At 34.0% G+C, this 18,439-nt stretch overlaps 3 protein-coding genes across 3 annotated transcripts; all 3 read right to left on the reverse strand.

Annotated features, from left to right (window-relative positions):
* Window positions 1–3,752: 3,752 nt before the first annotated feature.
* LOC130614501 (hatching enzyme 1.2-like) lies at window positions 3,753–6,880 on the reverse strand. The gene is made up of 7 exons (XM_057435928.1): window positions 6,723–6,880; window positions 6,509–6,649; window positions 5,293–5,410; window positions 5,074–5,180; window positions 4,809–4,880; window positions 4,358–4,570; window positions 3,753–3,923 (listed from the first exon to the last, which is right to left on the reverse strand). Exons 1-7 carry the CDS (start codon window positions 6,799–6,801, stop codon window positions 3,784–3,786), a joined length of 870 nt encoding a protein of 289 aa, XP_057291911.1. The 5' UTR covers window positions 6,802–6,880; the 3' UTR covers window positions 3,753–3,783.
* Window positions 6,881–12,022: 5,142 nt separating this feature from the next.
* LOC130614105 (uncharacterized) lies at window positions 12,023–12,562 on the reverse strand. The gene has a single exon (XM_057435505.1). It carries the CDS (start codon window positions 12,449–12,451, stop codon window positions 12,023–12,025), a length of 429 nt encoding a protein of 142 aa, XP_057291488.1. The 5' UTR covers window positions 12,452–12,562.
* On the reverse strand, window positions 12,562–18,263 carry LOC130614103 (uncharacterized). The gene is made up of 4 exons (XM_057435503.1): window positions 16,126–18,263; window positions 14,242–15,446; window positions 13,118–14,051; window positions 12,562–13,003 (listed from the first exon to the last, which is right to left on the reverse strand). The coding sequence occupies exons 2-4, from the start codon at window positions 14,410–14,412 to the stop codon at window positions 12,570–12,572; spliced, it is 1,539 nt and encodes a 512-aa protein (XP_057291486.1). The 5' UTR covers window positions 14,413–15,446; window positions 16,126–18,263; the 3' UTR covers window positions 12,562–12,569.
* Window positions 18,264–18,439: the final 176 nt, after the last annotated feature.

The raw sequence follows: 18,439 nt of genomic DNA on the forward strand, positions 1-18,439 counted from the left end.
GGTTGGTTTGAACCACCTTTTTTGTTTGATTTCTTAGCAGCAGCTTAGTTTTAAAGTATATAAAAAAATTACTCTACGGGTAAACTTGACAACGAAAGAAAATACTTTGGACTTCTTGATAAACTGGTATAATATTGATCCACTTTTTGCTTTTCTACCTCCTCATCAAAGTTATAAAACAAACCACTTTTTTTTTTCGCGTCTTTGCTTTGATGTTTTAAGCATGTCTACGTTTTTTGTTGAATGATGGATATTGGTGGGTGAAATGTTTTTCTTATAGACCGAGCTTTTTAAAATCTCTCCCTTCCAACCTTTTTTAATTAGGCATCTTGAACAAAAGCTGTGTTTACAACTTCAAGTAAAGACAGACTTTTCATATTAATGTTGCTCTCCTCCTGATTTTTATGCATTTCAAAAAAGCACACAGAATAAAACGCCTTGCTTAGTTTTAACGCCCATTTCTTAGTAAAATAGGCGTTAAAACAAATTTCTTAAAAATGGACAACTCTTTTAAATTCCTGTATCCGCCCCTGGACTTATATCTGCTTCAACAGTTCTTTCTTTATATGTAAGTTCAGTTCATCAAGTGTGTTTTGGATAAGTATCTTTGTCCAAAATTTGGAGTAGTGCACTTCTTCTTCCAGCGTATCATTATTGATTTCCGCTGACCGCTACGCGAGGCGGAATCTTTAAAATCGCCTTGAGGGATACAGAGAAAGACAGCGCAGTTAGGCTGGATACACGTGGTTGCGATATTTAGGCTTCAGGCTAAAATATTTGCGCGGACAAAGCTTCGTTTCGTTTACAACTAATAAGAGTAGAGATGTAAATAATCTGATCTTCACGATCTTCTAGTATTCTACATTCCTTGGCCAAAGCTTTGGAGTATGACCAAAAGCATTTTGAATTCTGGTTGTACGAATCTTGTCCTTTGGCTGTGCCTGTGGGAAATTTCTTTTAGTGTTAGCTTGCTGGTGGGAACTTTAAAATAGTTTATATTATAGTATACTTGATATAAAGTAAGAATTATTGTATTTTTATTAGCTAGCTGGTGTTTTTTAGCTGATCTGTACCTGTCTTTGTCTATTCATCAAGCTAGCTAAGCTATAGAGTAGGTAAAGCTAGCTACCAGACAAGCAAAGTTTTTCGTTGTGTTAATAGTTAGCCAACTAGACGTAGGTAATTTTTGTAGTTTTACAAGGGTTTTAATTATCCATTTCGGTAACTTTCATATATATTTTTTATCTGAAAGCTTGGGCACTTTGTCGAACTTGCTTATTAAATTACCTAACCAACCAGAAGCATTTTGGTAAAAAAACCTTTTCGATTGGATAAAATTATAATTGAATTTTGTAAAATCACTTGTCCCTAGCTACAGTTAAACCCATCATATAGTAGCTAGGTAGCTAGACATGTTTCATTATGACACATGGTGTTTTTATTTCCAGACCCCAAACGCAAATTGACAGGCTAAAATATTGCTGTATAATACAATTAAAGAACACTTGAGGCAGAAAAAGCGTAAAATCTGCTGAAATTTAGAAGTTACTTTAAAAAACCTGACCCTATTAAAATAAAAGCAGCTTTATACTTGGAAGAAAAAATGTTTTTTTGTCTTCCTGGTGATATTTCATTGAAATTGTGTTTTACCGATGTTGTACAAATTTTTGAAGAAGTATAACTAAAAAAATCAAATATTTTCACAGGTAGTAATAATTTTTGTATTAGTCTTTCTTACATGTGTTGTGAACACTTTGAATAAAATCAATGATATATCTGTCATGTGTATACGTTATCTTTCCTAATGGCTTTAAAATTAGATGGAGGGATAAGAATGAGGGATAAATATGTTGTGTATGGAAAAATATCCAATTGTATTATTTTTCCTCATTTTTTGAATGTTTTTTCTTTTCTAAACCAGCCTTTATCAAAACATCCACCGTCGGCATTTTCAAATTGAGCGAGAGAGTAATAATAACGCCTAAATACTAAGACATTCCGAAGCAGGGGGTGGTTATTCGGTAATTTACGCTGTTACCTTAATTTGATGATAATTGCTACAAAGTGTAGCACTTGGAATTTTTAGATTTTTTAACATTTTTATTAAAAAAATTTGTAGTCAAGCTTCACAAAGCCTTAGAATAATCTTAACATGTTCTTAGATTTAAGACTTATGTTCTTATATACTTTGTTTCGTCCTCAGAACAAAATATATTTACGCTGGGCTTACATTGTTTTTTCTTTTATTTTTTAAACTTGTTAAACTTTAGTTGCAAATAACATGCATCACGTTTTTGTTCTCTGAGAATAATCTCACACTATATGACATATTTTAATTCCATAGTTATTATCACTGCTGACGAAATTCTTCAAGCCATCAGGCTTCTTGTTTTTCTTCCTGCTACCTTTCAATAACGACAGTACAGAGGTGGAAACTTTACATTCTGTGCTGTGGACAGTCCAAGCTTTTATGTTTGTTGCAGAGTGCGACCCTCTTTTGTCGATGTTTTTTAGTTTTGGGTAACACGTTAGACAAAAATGAGTCGGGTGAGTGTTTGGGTTTTCTTCATTAAAATTCTCCAGCAACGCTTTTGTTAATCTCCCGTGATGTTTTAAGTCTAGGAATTTATATTTTTAGGAAAAAACCCGCATACTCTGCGTAATTTAGATGACTTCAATACACACTAGCTTTGTCTGTCAATTTAGAAACGCTCCTGATATAATCGTGTCATCAAATAATGTGAGAAAATTCATATTTAAAAAAAATTGGCAGGGTAATAATTAAAGCAGATTTCTGTTTTTTAACCGAAAGGAAAAAAATGCTCTGAATTTAAAGTTCTGAAGGTTGAAGCTAGGTCAATTTCTAATTTTTTTTGCTAGCTCCCGCAGTTTTTTACTGTTTTGAAAGCAAACAGGACATTATTTTTTTTGAAAATATATACATGGCCACAATCTCTCGATCTTACTCCACAAAAGCTATTTATGATTGACTATTTGTCAAACTACAGCTTAATTTATATATTGGTTAGATATAGGCCTCGCATGAAAATTGCAAAATATTTCCGATTTATCAATTTTCAATCCGCGCATGCCTATAATTTATGTCCGTACCGTGTACCGGCCTAAATGGCCTTCTAGTTTATTACTATAAGTATTATTTTGGTCAGGATTGACAACTGGTTCGACAGATTCTCGCAAGAGTGTTAGTGATGAAGGATTTTCTGTTTTACTTCAAGTATTGTTATGTTTGCATATAAGGGATTGTCTACTTAAATGAAGTAGTTATCAATATGAAATCAATATTTTCTAGTCTGCCAAGAAATATTTTTCAACTTCTTTAAGTTAATTACTATGAGTATCATTTAAATTAAGACACTAAGTAAGGCTAACAAGAATTAAGAACATATTATCAGTAATGCTTATGAAATTCGAATTTACTGCAAAATTTGAAAAATTAGGAAATTGTGCCAAAAACACCAAAAAGGCTGGTGTTAAAAGGGTTAAATGAGAATCGACCAACGGCAACAGAAAAAATGAAAGCAGTTCTACTTTAGCATTGCCCTTGATCGATTTGATAAAATTTATCTAAGTAAGAACTGGTGTTGTGGTTGGAAAGAAGTTACTGGTATCTAAAGGCGAAAGTCCACTTTAAGATTTAAGCATGTCGGTTCAAGGAGCACGTTAATTTTACCTTCTGCCTTTTAGAATTTAGTCTTTTCAACAAAGAAAAAGAAAAGACAAAAAGAACTTAATTTCGCTTTCGTCTTCATATATTTGTTATAATTAGCAAACGTTACATGCTTTTTTACACCATTTAAGCATATAGTTAGGGTTTTTGTTGCATTCTCCACGGTTTGCCCATTCATCACATCGGCTGTTTCTGTTTTCGCAAGTAGGAGGTGGCAAGCTTGGACCTGAACCGCCTATAAAATAGAAAAAATAAAAGCAGATCTTTTTCTGTTGTCCAAATATTTTTCTGTTAAATCCAGAACACAAGAAATTCTAAAAATTATTATCTTTTTATGAATTTTTCTTTAAATTGGGACTTGTTTTTTTTTACTTGCAATGTTCTTTCATAGCTTTACCTAATCACACCGTTTTTCAGTATATCTTTCCAACTGAGCCGTATAAATGTTAAATATTTGATTTGATTGTAACTAATATTGACTGTTTCCGAAACATTGATCGTAGCATTTATACATCAATTTTAAGCTATCTGTTGAAGATGCATTCACCTGTTCACTTACAATTTTATCTAAACAGTGAATTCCTTTTGATGATGCACCGGATGCTATATGCAAAGTCCTACTAATTCCAATTATTACATGATCACATATGATCTTGATAAGGTTCTTACCGCAGTACATCAGGTTTATTTGCTTTACGTCAATTGCACTGAATCCATTTCTTTGACCCATCAAATTTTGGTTTGCACGATCCTTAGCTTCAATGGTTCTTCTGCCACCACCAAAAGCACCGGAACTGTAGTGCATCATTGATCTGAAGTCATAAGGCGTACCAAGAGAATTGATGTTGGATGCCTTTTGTTTGTTGAAATTGAACGCATTTGCTGTCAGTGAAAACGCATATTATCACATTTTCTCTTACTTTTTATTATTGTCTGCATTAAATAAAAATGGGAAGAAAAAAAAAAACAAAAGTAAAAATAAAAAATGCTTCTAGATTCTAAAAGCAATCTTAGTAACACTTAAAGCTTGCGACGATATAGCATAGAGCATGGTACTATCGGGCAAGAAGAGTTCATCAATTAAAACTGTCTAAAATGAGGTTTTTATAACATTAGTTACCCCTAGGAATGTTGTTCCACAAAATTCGCACGAAGTCGTCTCTATCTGGTCTACTTTGTTCATGATAGATTCCTGAAGTATAAATAAGATTATACATTAAATTATACATGTAGAAATATATAAAAAAATAAAGAAATATATAAGAAATAGATAAAAAAAATATATAAAAATATATAAAAAGTATATAAAATATATATAAAAAATACTTAAAAAACAGGGAATTAAATCAATATCCCAATAAAAAGGAACGAACGAATAAACTTACCAATACTGTGTCCAATCTCATGCATAACAATGCCTTTATTCCAGCAACCACTAGCCAGTGATATCCTGTTCGTACGTCCATATCGATAACCAACTGGTGAAGAGCAGCTGAAATATCGTAGCTACTTATGAATGTGTAGTCAATTAGAATATTATAAGTCCTACTGCACTTCGTTATTGGTGAGCTTGTTGCAGAAGTTCAGTAAGTTTTACCACTTACCCGCCTCCTCTATAGAAGCTGATATAAGATCTCTCATTAGTTCTCCTGTGAAATCTCAAGCAGGTGTATTTGTGATAATCAGCAATGGCTGCATTAATAGCTGAAATACCTCTGCTACCTGTATAATATACAAAAAACTATTTTTAGGGTGCTTCACCATGAAGAAATACCACACTCCAAGTTAATCAAAAGCACTGGTACTTAATTGAATGTTTTTAAAAACCAAGTCTAAGACAATTCATAGCCTGAGTCGCAAATGCAAGTAAGTAATATATTTTCCTTGCCATTTAGCTATCACGCACCATCTAATCATGGACAGTCCTGCATATAACATACATGTTTTTTTTGTTTTCCAATTTTATTTAATATATTTTGTAATGTTTATGTTTAGAAAGTCCAAAAAAAATTCAGCAAACCAGTGAGTGATGTTTCTTGTAACAAACCATATGCCAGAGGAGTCTATATAAATCAAATGGATTCTATAGAAATCAAATTGTTTGCTAAGAGGCTTTTTGAAGCAACGTATAGTGTAGATATTGTGAATTGGTTTTGGTGATAGCGGCCCAGATATGTCACAGTCTTGATGCGGAGAAAAATAATTGAAAATTTACGTAATGAAAAGAAAGAGAGAAAAACACATACTGTTGATCAAAAAATATTCGTCAATAATCACGAATACCTTGGGGGTTATGGGCGTTAAACTATCGGTATTATATTTTGCAAAAAAAGAGAAAAAAACAGTACCAGCTTTTCCCAAGAATTATAAAAGAGTTTAGAGCAGGAAGAATTGTATAACGCGCCTCTTACATTTCTGTTATATATTTTAAATCCTTAATGATCTCTTTAGAGCCTGGTTTTATAGGGCGGATCTTCTCTGTTGATCCGACAACGCGTTTGAAAGAATTTGTGTTATAGAAGAAGACACAATCTAAAAACAAGAGCTATACCGTTGCGGGTTTAACCGAATCAGTCCACCTAATCAACTTGTTATGGGCTAAGAAAAAGAGACAGCATTTACTTTGTTGTTAATCTATGTAAAGGTTAGAATTCAGGCTGAAAACGTTCATAATATGTTCCTAACGTTTTGCAAAATCTCAACGTCAACACTCTAAGGAACTAGGTCCTTAAAAGAAAATTACTTACTCCCTAATCAACCTCTTTCTTTCATACAAAAACAAGGACATAATATTCAGTCAAGGTATAATAATTCACTTACTGATTGACCCCTCAACGACATATGGAATTTTTGCACCGGGCCATCTTCCACCTTTTATGCTAGCAAAAGCATTTCCAGTCTTCCATACGCCCTCCTTCTCGTCTGGATCCAAAACCATATCTCCCTCAAAAACACCAGGGTCTATAAAAGAGAATTTTTTTAAAAAAGAGATACATTCGTTAGACATTTAAAAACTTTAAGTCGAATATCTTACTTTCCATTTCTTTTACCCAAACACATCTGACAGATAAGCAAGAAGCCAGCAACAGTAAGGCGACAGTAATTGACTTCATTGTGGTGTCTGTTTGCAACACTCAATGTGAAATATGATATCAAGTCATGGTCATTTATACCTTTACTTCTCGACATGTTTTCAATTTCAATAGGGGGAAAGATTAAATTTTTTTCGTTCTAGGAAGCTATATGAGAAATTCTTAACGAACCTCCATCAGATGAAAAAAGGCGATTGGCAGTTGTTCAAATTGTGCTCATTTTTTTATATTTTGTTGTTGTTCAAAATCTACTAAAGAGCGAGTTTTTTCTTTGATCAGCATCGCAAACAGCAAACATTTTTTCTTTAAAAAATTTGCGTGGACACATTGGTATAATGCTATAAAATTAATATTCTTTGGCAAGCACTAAACAAAAAAAAAAACGCGCGTTTTTTTCTTTAATCAGCAGTAACAGAGGATAAACAAGCTGCAAAAAAATGCACTGTTCTTTTTTTGAATATGCCAACATCAGAATAAATAAAGGTATTTTTTACAAGAAAATTAATATTTTAATACCCGTATACGCAGGATGCTAGCGGCTGCTTCTCAGATCTTGCTAAGCCTTTGAAAAACTGGAAGTTTGAAATATTTTCCTTTGTTATATGTTAGTATGCTAATTGTTATTATTCATTAATTAAAAAGACTTGTTAGGGTTAAAATGTTTTTAAAAAATACATGTGTTATCAAAAACATAAAATAAAATTTAAAAATCGTGAAATATAACTAACGCCATTTTAATTATAAAACCCCCATGACCGTGCTTGGTGGACGATCTAAGCAATGGTGGCTATGACGGGGTAACAACGGGCTGTAAACAGTACTTTTATTTCAGCTAAAGTGGCAGGAACATAAAAGGCGTTATATTGTGAGCGCTTCACTTGATTTACGATAAACTCTATAGCTGCACTAGAGTGCTCCACCTGAATGTGTGGCACAGTTTAGGGTTCTTATTAATTGCCCCACAGGGTAACACTTTTACTTGTGACTAAAGCCGGCATTGCTGTATTTCAATACGAATATTTACTTTAGTTCGCAATAAATTAAAATACACAGCTACTCCAACAAAGGACAGAAAGAAAAAAAAAAAAAGCAAAAGAATAGAACAAATGGAATTGTTTAAAATGTAATTTTTCATGACTTTGCGGCACAACAAAAAGCAGATGTATAAACCACACTCTGGCCTTATTATTCTGCTGGTGTTACGAACGCCATTGTGCTTCAAGATCAGAAACCTTTGTGGGCAGAAACTTTCGCATTTAAACGTTTTTGGTCATTTTTTCAAAAGTTTATGCCTTTTAAAATTTAAATCGAGTCATAAATAAAATTCGAAGAAATTTCCAAGTTCGAGATTTTTTTCTTCTTCAACTAAAATAACATTTGATGTTTTCATTCTTTTTTGGCGCTACGGACATTTCTCGGATATCCCGATTCCTTTAAACAGCAATGGATTCAAATTTTTAATTATTTACAATAGAAAAAAGAAAAGAAAAAGAGAATTGTTGCAATCAGGGAAAGTGTTCCTTTGCAAATGAATTGATTTATGATTTATGTTTTTAACGCGAAATTCGTCCCAAAATTACAATTAACGAAAGTTTCTGCCCGCGAAAGTGTCAGCCCCCTGAATAATGACAAAACGGAAGAGTACATTTAACTGAAAGCGTTAGTTGTTGTTGATCAAAAGGATGTATCATGTGCTTTTGACGAAGGTATAAGGAGATATAAAGATTTGGTGATCCCAGCAAGGACTCGCCATTGAACAAAATTTTCGTGGAATACCGATAGAGACGGGTTTGAAATGTTGCGTAATGTAAAGCTTATTTAATGACGCCATAATCTGTCCACTCCGAAACAGATTTCAGGATTTAGGCTTAAAAACATGCCCAGTTTGGTCCCAGGTTATCCAAAGTTACTTGCGCGGAGAAGAATAACTGACGTCAGCACCTCGTTTCCAAGTTATTTGGCCTTAAAGTTATAATATCTGTATTGACTTTTGCATTGACTTCATTAAGGTAAATTAAGATATTGACGTTGAATTCATATTATTGACGTTGTAGCAGTCACGTCAGAAAATTTAATTTTAAAAAGTTAAAATCAAATTTCCCCAAAAAAATATGCTGTTTTTTGACGGATCCTTGTTGGCATGATCAAACTTTAAGTGATTGTTTTTTCCCCATTGTTTGTGGTTGCCAGCGAAATGTATTTTTGAGTGACTCTCGTTCTCATTGCCGCTTTTTTGTTCTAAAGTGATAATAAAATGGCAAATTTCTGTTCAGAAGGTATACATTTTCTCTAGATGAAAGGTGGGTTGTTTCCAGTATAATTTTTTTCTTTTCTCTCACTAAGACCATGGTTTATTCTTGTTTTTAACTTTTAAACCACCTTGTAGCTTAAAACATTAATACAAAGAAAACGAATTTTTTTTATAATATAAGGGTAATTTGTTTGGCACAAAATATTTTTCAAGAAGGTAGCACGAAATTTTCTAAAACTTTTTTCGTTTGTAAAAATTTCAATGCACATGAATGCTACCGCGAAAGTATTGTAGGTGAAATTGGCTTGTTTTGTGAAGTTACATATTTGCGATATTTATCGTGCTAGAGAGAAAAATATTTTGAACAAAAAGCACGAAAAGAACAATCAAATTAACGCTTAAATAATCACTCATGCACAAATAGAAGCACACGGTACAATGGCAAGAATAAAATAAAAAAAGTTAAGATCAAATATTTAAAACGTTAAAACTATAGTCAATATTGGTTCTTACTTATTCTTAGCCAGGAGACCTAGCATAATATTTTTTTTAAATCGGGAAATCGGAATAGTAAGGTGGGAAAATTTGTTGTGACACCTTGCACCGTAAACTAAATTTCTTCGGACAGAATACCAACTACGCTTTTTGATTGGGTAGTTCTATTGTTCTTTGCACACGTGACCATTATTGGGAAACCCGTTCTTCTTTATTGTTTTGAAAGAGTGTGGTCTCACTCACCCGAACAAATATGATTAATTTGATGTTATGTGGCTTTATGTTTTTAATTTATTTTCAAATCAGGGGTTTGCTCGGAGAAATTATTTTGTGTTTATTGGCTGATTTGAATAATAATTTGCTTGGATACAATCTTTTGGTCTAAGCTTTTGTATGAGAGAAACTCGTTATAATGTCCTAAAAGAAATATTAGTTAACTAGGCCATTTTATTCTCAACACATAGATTTGCACCTAACTTTAGCAGTGTTTATACAATTTTCCCCCCTTGCAGATTAACCCTATTATACCTGAGCTTTTTTGGCCCTTGTAACCCTGGGGGGGGCACAAAGTGCCCGCGGGACATAAATCCTAAACTACTGGTGCTTAAGTAATGAAACTTGACTCAGTTGGAGAATGTGTTAGTACAAACGCAATCCAGGTAAAAAAAACAATTTGATGACGTCATAGGGATTAGAAATGACGTCACAAATGTTAAAAATGGTCATTTTCCCAAATTTTCAGTACGTTTTAATTTCTCGCGTGTTAATAATGATACGGCCTTGATTGTTGGTAGATTTGTGGAATGAATACCATAATATGTGTTTCACATGAAAAAAGTAATTTAAATGACGTCGTTGGGATAAAAAATGACGTCATTTCGGGCAAAAAAATTCTTATTTTAACGATATAGATACAAAGAACCGTTCTACCAGAAATATTGATGCTCATGTCATTAAACTTGGCATATATGTAGAACAGGGCATGTAAAGAAAATCGAGATAAGGAAGGTAATATAATGACGTCATTGGAATCCGAAATGACGTCAATTTGCTGGATCGATATTTCCTTCAAATCTTGTCTGGTTTTTGTCCCTTGTAACCATATAATCACCTTAGCAATACCTTGGTTACCACTTAGTAACCAACATACATGTAATAAATAATTATATACCCAATACAACATCTTATAACATTCTTACATGAATGTCAACGGTTTTCAAAATTCCAAAAAATTTACCCCCGTCCAAAAAATGCAATACCCCCAGCAAAGTTCAAAATTTTTCCGAAAGGTTTTTTTTCATCAGAAGCCCTAATGAAATTTAGGAATAGTCACAAAATTTTAGCACTTAATCACCTGTGTATCCAAAGTTATGCCTAGGTAAAGAGGCCGCGGGCACTTTGTGCCCCCCCCCCCAGGTATAATAGGGTTAATGTGTTTTTCCCAAACAGAGTAGAAATATATACAAGCGTAAAAAAATGTTTGTTTAATTTCTGCAGCTACATAAAGGATGGTAAGAATCTGCAGTAAAATTAACTACATGAGCAAATGAATAACAATTGGACAATTCTTTTTGCTGATTAATTCTGAAATTTGACTACATTTACAACAAAAAAAGACTACATTTTCTGAATCGCTTTTTTTTTGTACTAAGGGTGGCAATTCATGTATATTTACAACAGGCAAAACTCTGATGCGCGACATATTTCGCCGCACACATAATTCAATAGCTGCCATTTATATTTTATTCAATCAACCAGCTGAACCTAATTCGGACTGGTAAATTTTAGTTGGGGTTCTCACTTGACTCTATGTTGTTTTAGGCACGCTGTATTTTAGGGGTTATTGAGTGTTTATGTACCTGATTTTTACCAAGCTTCAACCAGGATTGCTATTAGCTAGCTGAAACAAAAACATGAATGTATAACCAAATATAGAACAAAATTCCAAATAAACATTATTATTTAATACCTGCAATATTTAATACAGTAATCTGAATTACTTAGCTACTCTCTTTATTCACACCATGATTTGCTCAAAATGGTAGCCAAATCGGTACTACATCCTAAGGATGTATAAAAGAGTGACCTCCAGGATTTATACGACAGGCGAAAACCTAATAACTAAAGTATGTAAGACGGAGATTTTACACAAGTTAACGAACTCTGCAAAGCTAGCACTGAGAATAAGAACTTTAAATTATATATTTTTCAGATTACATGGGGTTAATAATTGCACAAGATACTAACTAGCTGGCACTGTCTTTCAGAGCATTAAGGCGAAAAAGTTACAATCACATTTTGTACTACAGCGTTTACAATGCAAAGCACGGCACAAAAAAAATGTCGGAAATACGTCTAAAAAAGATGCAATTGAATAGTACAAAAATAAGGAGTAAACTGATGTTTTCAATATAACACACTTTATTACTTGATGAGAATGTAAAATCTATGTTTAATTTACTTTCAAAAAAATACGAAAGCAGTAACGTTTACTTTTCAGCATTTTCCTGCCTTCTGTTGGACAAGTAATGCAGCAAGAGCAGATTGGAATCCGGCGTTGTAATCAAGGGCTACTTCGTTTGTCACATAATTGTTTCTTCGATCTTCGTATATACCTTGCGAATTTGGCCCACCTACCAACGCACCATATAAAATTTGGGGATTTGGATTAGTGGTATGCAAATAATCCCAACCACAAGGAGCAGGTCTATCAGGACACGACGCACCTGAATGATGTGGCCGTAGGGGCGGATTGTTACCAAAACCCACAACGTAACTTCTTCCTGCATCTCCAAGAAGCAGGTGGATTTGTTTTCGAGAGAATGAAACAAATTCTATTGTTGGGTTATACTTGGTCAATGCTAAGCAAATGAAAGCAACATTTGCTGCATGTCGGTTGGAGCCCCATTCTTGCAAGAATACCATTCCTTTTGGTGTGGATGGAGCTTTATATTTCAACCAATTGCAAAAATCCTTAGCGTTTTCGGTATAGGCTGATTTTTCTGTTAAATGGCTTAGTAAGACCGCAACACCTCTTCCCTTGTTATCCTTCTGAAATTTGACTCATTTGACCGCTGTTCCATGTTGCCTCAGCATCGGTGAGATAAATCAGGTCGTTAGTTGCATAGTAAAGCCAGGATGCTGCCCAAGCTAGTTCATCATAATAACCGCTCCATGAGTTATAAAAAACTTTTGCATCAGAAATACTGTCAGAATATTTTCCCTTGTATGTCTTAGCAAAATCATACAAATCTTTGGCATGATTCAATAGGTTATCAGAATAAAGTGAATCTACTTTCTTAAAAACGAGAGAATTGGCTGCTAATGCGGCAGATACTTCTCCAAGCAAGTCAGATCCAGGTTTACCTGGACTTAATGCATGACATTTTCTTGTGGAATCGTCTAATTCAGTGGCACGGCCCCACGAAGCATGATCTATGTGACCTTCGCCAACTTGTGCCCAAAATTTATATTTTTCTAAATACAAATAAGCGGGATTTCATAAAAATGACAACAACAACAACAAAAAAACATTAAAAAGAAAACGTAAGTGGAGACGAAAACTAAATTTGTCAACAAATTAATGACTACCTGTGTGACATTTGATAAAAAAATCCGTTGCCCATTTAATAGCATCTAACCCTTGCTGGTACTGATCAGCAAATTTATAACCCTCTTCAAATTCTAGCATGCCCCACGCTAGCACAGTTATCGCTGAAGCAGCTGGAAATGTGAATTTTACAAAGTCGCCAGCGTCAAAGTAACCGCCTGACAGATCAACACCGACAAGGCTTCCGTCGTTTAATGTTGATGTTAAACGCCAAGGTATTCGATTTGTAATAGGTAACTGACCAGACCTCTGAGCTTCATAAAACATCAACGATTTTTTTATGACATCTGCATAATTATAGTCCGGCTCACACGTGCTTGGTGTCGACGTGACAGTTGAAGTATTTGTTGAGAATGAAGTAGACGATGTTTTTGACGTCGACGGGGTTGGTGATCTTGAAGTTGATGTGGAAGAAGACGAAGATCCGATAGTTGACGTTGATGTCGCCATTGACGGGGATGACGACGTTGAAGTTGATGTGGCAGAAGAGGACCATCTGGAAGTTGACGTTGTTGTTGACGTCGACGTGGATGGCGCCCTGGAAGTTGATGTGGAAGAAGACGCCGGTGTGGAAATTGATGTTGATGTTGATGTCGACGGGGCTGGTGATCTTGACGTTGATGTCGAAGAAGATGACAGCAGTGTTGTTGTTGTCGTTGTTGTTGGCTGTGTTGCTGAACATGATGAAGGAGCACCACAAATAACAGACGTCGACGAAAAAGAAAGAAATTCAATTTTTGGAACAATTGTCGAATCCCATTGATAATGAAAGTTAAAGTCAAATTTTACAATTGATCCAGCGTTTACATTCTTATTGTAAACCCAATTAGTAAAATCATACGTGCATCTCGAACCTCCATTGATTCGTCGCGCTTCTGACATAAAGAAATCTGTTGGAGGATAATTAAAACCAATCTAGGAAAGATTTAAAATGACACTTTTTACAGGCTGAACGATGAAGAATTTTACTCGCCGAAAAAAGATATCAAAGAGAACAGATTATTCAATATGCATTTATAACTACACTTTTCATAAGTAATAACGGAAATACAGTAAAGAATTATTCACCCTGAAATCATCCACACTTTTATATTAACACACTTACTTCGAGTGTCCAACCATTAGAAGTTTCGGGAACTTTAAACTGTATACTTCCAGCATCTCCTCCTTGCCATGGATTTGATGAAATATAGGAATCACATGAGCTACTTCCAGTTGATCCTGATACAGTCGTTGACGCTTTTGTTGACGTCGTCGCCGTTGTTGGCGTTGTCATCGTCGTTGTTGTTGTAGTTACAGAACATGACGGTTTTATTCCACACGTCAATTGATTATTTTTACCACTTTTTAATTCGACGTAAACAATATTGGGTTTAACTTTTGATTTGTCATAATTTAGGTGATACGTGAGGATGAGTTTATCTCCGGCAGTTAATTGTTTGTTGTGATTATATGCCGAATAGGTTTTCAAACAATTTTTATTTTCAGTAATTTGTCCTTCAATTATGTTAAATCCATTATAGGAGCCATCAAAGCCGATTTAGTGGAATTAAAAAAAGGTGAAAAAATTAAAGAGTTGTCATCGACGACATTCCGTTATTGGACATTTTCAGTTAAACAAAAAAGATAAAAAAAGATCGGTTTCGTTTATATTGTTTGCACAGCAGTGGATCCAATTCAGTCTACTATCCTCTCAGACTCTGAACAGAAGTATAGTAGATAAACTAATTTTTTAAGGAAAAAAACTTGGATGTGGATTTAACTCAATAAAGTATTATAAAACTACATAAGAGTCTCGTTGCTTTCACCATTATTGCACTTTCAGGAAGAGTCATAAAATGTCGTGAACCGAATGGAAAATTAGAAAAGGTAGAAGAAAGAAAAGAAAAGTACATACCGTTAAACTCCAATCAGAAACTGTATTTGGTGTAGGTAACTTAATGTCACCATTCTCATATCCAACTTCTTCATTTAGTGCAGTAATATAAGATACACATGAAGAAGTAACAACAGGCGGTACCCTTGGTTGTGGAGTAGACGAAGGTGACACAGTATCACTACAATAAACTTTTTTCGATATTTTGATTTTTTGGATTATTGCTTTATTTTCTTGCTTATAATTCATGTTGTATTCAATTTTTCTTTTTCCATCTTCGAAGGGACACCAACTTCGGATTTTAAATACATACTTCGTTCCAGTTTTGGAAACTCGCTTCAGACAATGAGGGTTAAATCCCGAAACGGGTGTCGAAATAAAGATAACAATCCGGTCTTGATTTTTTGCCGGGATAAGCAACTTTCCATTTCTTCCTAAACATGCAGAGTAGAAGACCTATTGTGATATAATATCTCTTACTACTCGTGCTCACTTCTGTGTTTATTTTGGTCAACTGCAAAATTTTACTTCTACAAAACATTCTACTTTTTCAAAATGGCAAAAGTTTTAAAAAAAGGAAAAAACGATAAAAAAACTCTTTTTCTTTTTCTTAAACCAATTACATTTAACATATCCACAAGAACTGTTTATATTGCTCTGGAACTGCATGAGTCAATAAGGAACCCATAATTCTTACTGTTTTTTGGTCTTTGTCTAAGCATTATATATTTCGGTTTAGAATTACATGCTGGCATAGTGTGGTATTAAAACTTTTTCTAGTAACCCATTTCAAATTTCGTTTTTCATTGTTAAAAAAGCGAAAGTTTTTTTTTTATAATATTTCGCGGTGGTTTTGGTAAGTTGAAAGTTTTCCCGAGGAACTTCTTCCCTAATAATAACTTAATTTAAGCTATGTATCTATAATATTTATCTATTTATATCGTCTGTCTGGCAAAAAATGTAGCTATACACGAGAGAATTTATCTGAGTTTGTTTCATCATCCATACAAAGTACAAAAAATTACTTATACTAAAACTCAAACAAGCTTCATTTCTGTTTACAAAAATAGTAAAAAACATAACGAAATTAATTTATCAACAAATCAGCTTTACCAGATGACCACGAGCTAGTTGTAACATCAGCAATCAAGCAGTCTGCATTCACACCTTCCACTATAAATGTGAGAAGTACGAACGTTAGAGGGATGTAGCTCTTCATATTTTAAGTGCAAATGAACTATGCTGCCAAATTGCTCAGTCAGTTTTTATAGTTTTTCATAACTTGTATTTAATTATCCAGTGCATTGTGCTTTATATCAGTTTTGTACTTTTTTCATTATATAACTTCAGCTTTAAAAGACAATCTCCTGATGGGGTGATTGAATATATTGTCTATTTACGACATTTAAACAAATCAAAGTCGCAATAAGCTATTAAATTAAAGGGTAATGAATGAAAACCTCTGCATTGAGTGTAGTGGGAGGCATCAAAGGCATATAGTTTTCTAGCTTGACAAGATATGGGAAAGCTTAAGCCTTTCTATTATGTAGAAAAGTAGCGGGGGAGAGCTAATAAAGAAAAACAATAACTTTCAAATATAAAAAGTATGAAGCAATGTTTGTAAACTTTTGAATCACTTAAACTGTCATGTAATTGGTAAAAAAATATTCTGCTCATTTATCCATGCTGCTATGGAAACAATCTTAAATGTACCACACATGGATGCAATTAAAAACTAATTCCAAATTTGGTAATGTATTTCTTACCTCCATGGTCAAAAAGCTGATATGATAAAAAGAAAGGAATGATGATTCACCGTAGACAAACAACTGTTGTCTACATGTCTATAAGAACAATGTGATGGATCTTTAATAAAAATTAAGTAATTTTTATAAATTCGTCAGATTGACACATAACACGCCAATTCGAATAACCGATGTTGACTTGAACACGACACTAGACTTTATAGCTCACAAATTCATAGCTTACATACAAGGCGTGGTATTTTTCTATACCTAACTTTAGCTATGCACGAAAGAATCTTTTCGTCTCCAACATTGGTTGCAAGAGCTTGAAGAGAGCATTTTAAGTTGGATTTCAAAAGCAAATTTTTCATGTGCTACCTCAAATATGTACATCCAATGCGGGTGCTATAACAGAATTCAATTTTGAAAGTTGTAATATGTTTTGTTTCTATGCAGCTAGATAGCTATGTTTTTGTCATAGAACGTAGAAATTGAATGTTGCAAATAAAAATTAGTATACAGCCCTTTGACAAAAATGTTGCAGTTGGTTTTAAAGTAGCTAGAGCTAGTTTTGTAAAGAAAGGTTGTAATTACGGTCAAACTCTCATCCCTGTATGTAAGGGACAATTTTTAGCGGACACCTCTCTTTAACAGTCACTCTTTTTGGATCCCGATTGAAATTTGTGCCTAGAAATACCTCTAAATAGTGAACACAGAAAAAATATGTTTTTAGAATGTTTTTATATTTTTTATTATTTTCTTTTAAATAATTTATGTTTTCTTCTTGGACCTAATGAATTAAATAATAATTTTCATTTAAACCAGTTTATAGATATCTCAAAGCCATGCAAATAAAAATCTGAGGGAATTTCTAAACAATACCCACCTCCACGGTTGATGGGTTTTCCAGTAACAACGATGCGCACGCAACAATATGGCAAGAATAGGAAAATAGAAACTATTTTGGAAATATTTTTCAGCACCTGACCAACAAGCTGTTCTTATTGAAGAAGAACTACTTTGTTCATCACTAACATACTGCCTGGAAGCGTGCGGGATTCGATCCGCGGTCCCTAGAACTGGGAGCTGCAGACGAACCCACCACGCTACGTGCGGCAATATGTCTGTGATGAACTCAGATAGTTTATTTGGATGGTGTGTATACATAGGTGAATATTTATCACAGCATATCCGTATTTCATTCTCAACAGAGAATATGACTTACACGCATTATACTCGTCCATCATGATCGGAAGCTGTTCTTCATTGCGATAATTGATGCTAATCACAGCAACTGCGTTCTTTTCCATTTTTTGCATTTTAAACACTGTCCAACGATAGAGTTCCAAATGTTCATGTAAACATGATGACCTCTTTCAAAATTGTTGCACTTATATATCGATCCCTTCATCGGTGATTAACATTTCCATTTTTAAAGAACGATTTTTTCGCCATATTGGTATGCTATTAAATGTATGTGTATTCTTTTTGGGTCGGTTTTCTTCCCCAAAAAACCTTCGACACTTGCAAGGTCAATACCCTAAGATGGAAAGGAACAACAAGTCAATTTGCGCTTTATGTGCAACGTTTCCCGACATTAAATCTGACGTCGCTGAGACGTCTCTACAACGTTAAGGTGTCGGCTTGGAAATATTCCCTTTTCCCTTCTGTCGTCAATCTTC

Source organism: Hydractinia symbiolongicarpus, chromosome 11 (assembly GCF_029227915.1).
Source record: "Hydractinia symbiolongicarpus strain clone_291-10 chromosome 11, HSymV2.1, whole genome shotgun sequence".
Lineage (NCBI taxonomy): Eukaryota > Metazoa > Cnidaria > Hydrozoa > Anthoathecata > Hydractiniidae > Hydractinia > Hydractinia symbiolongicarpus.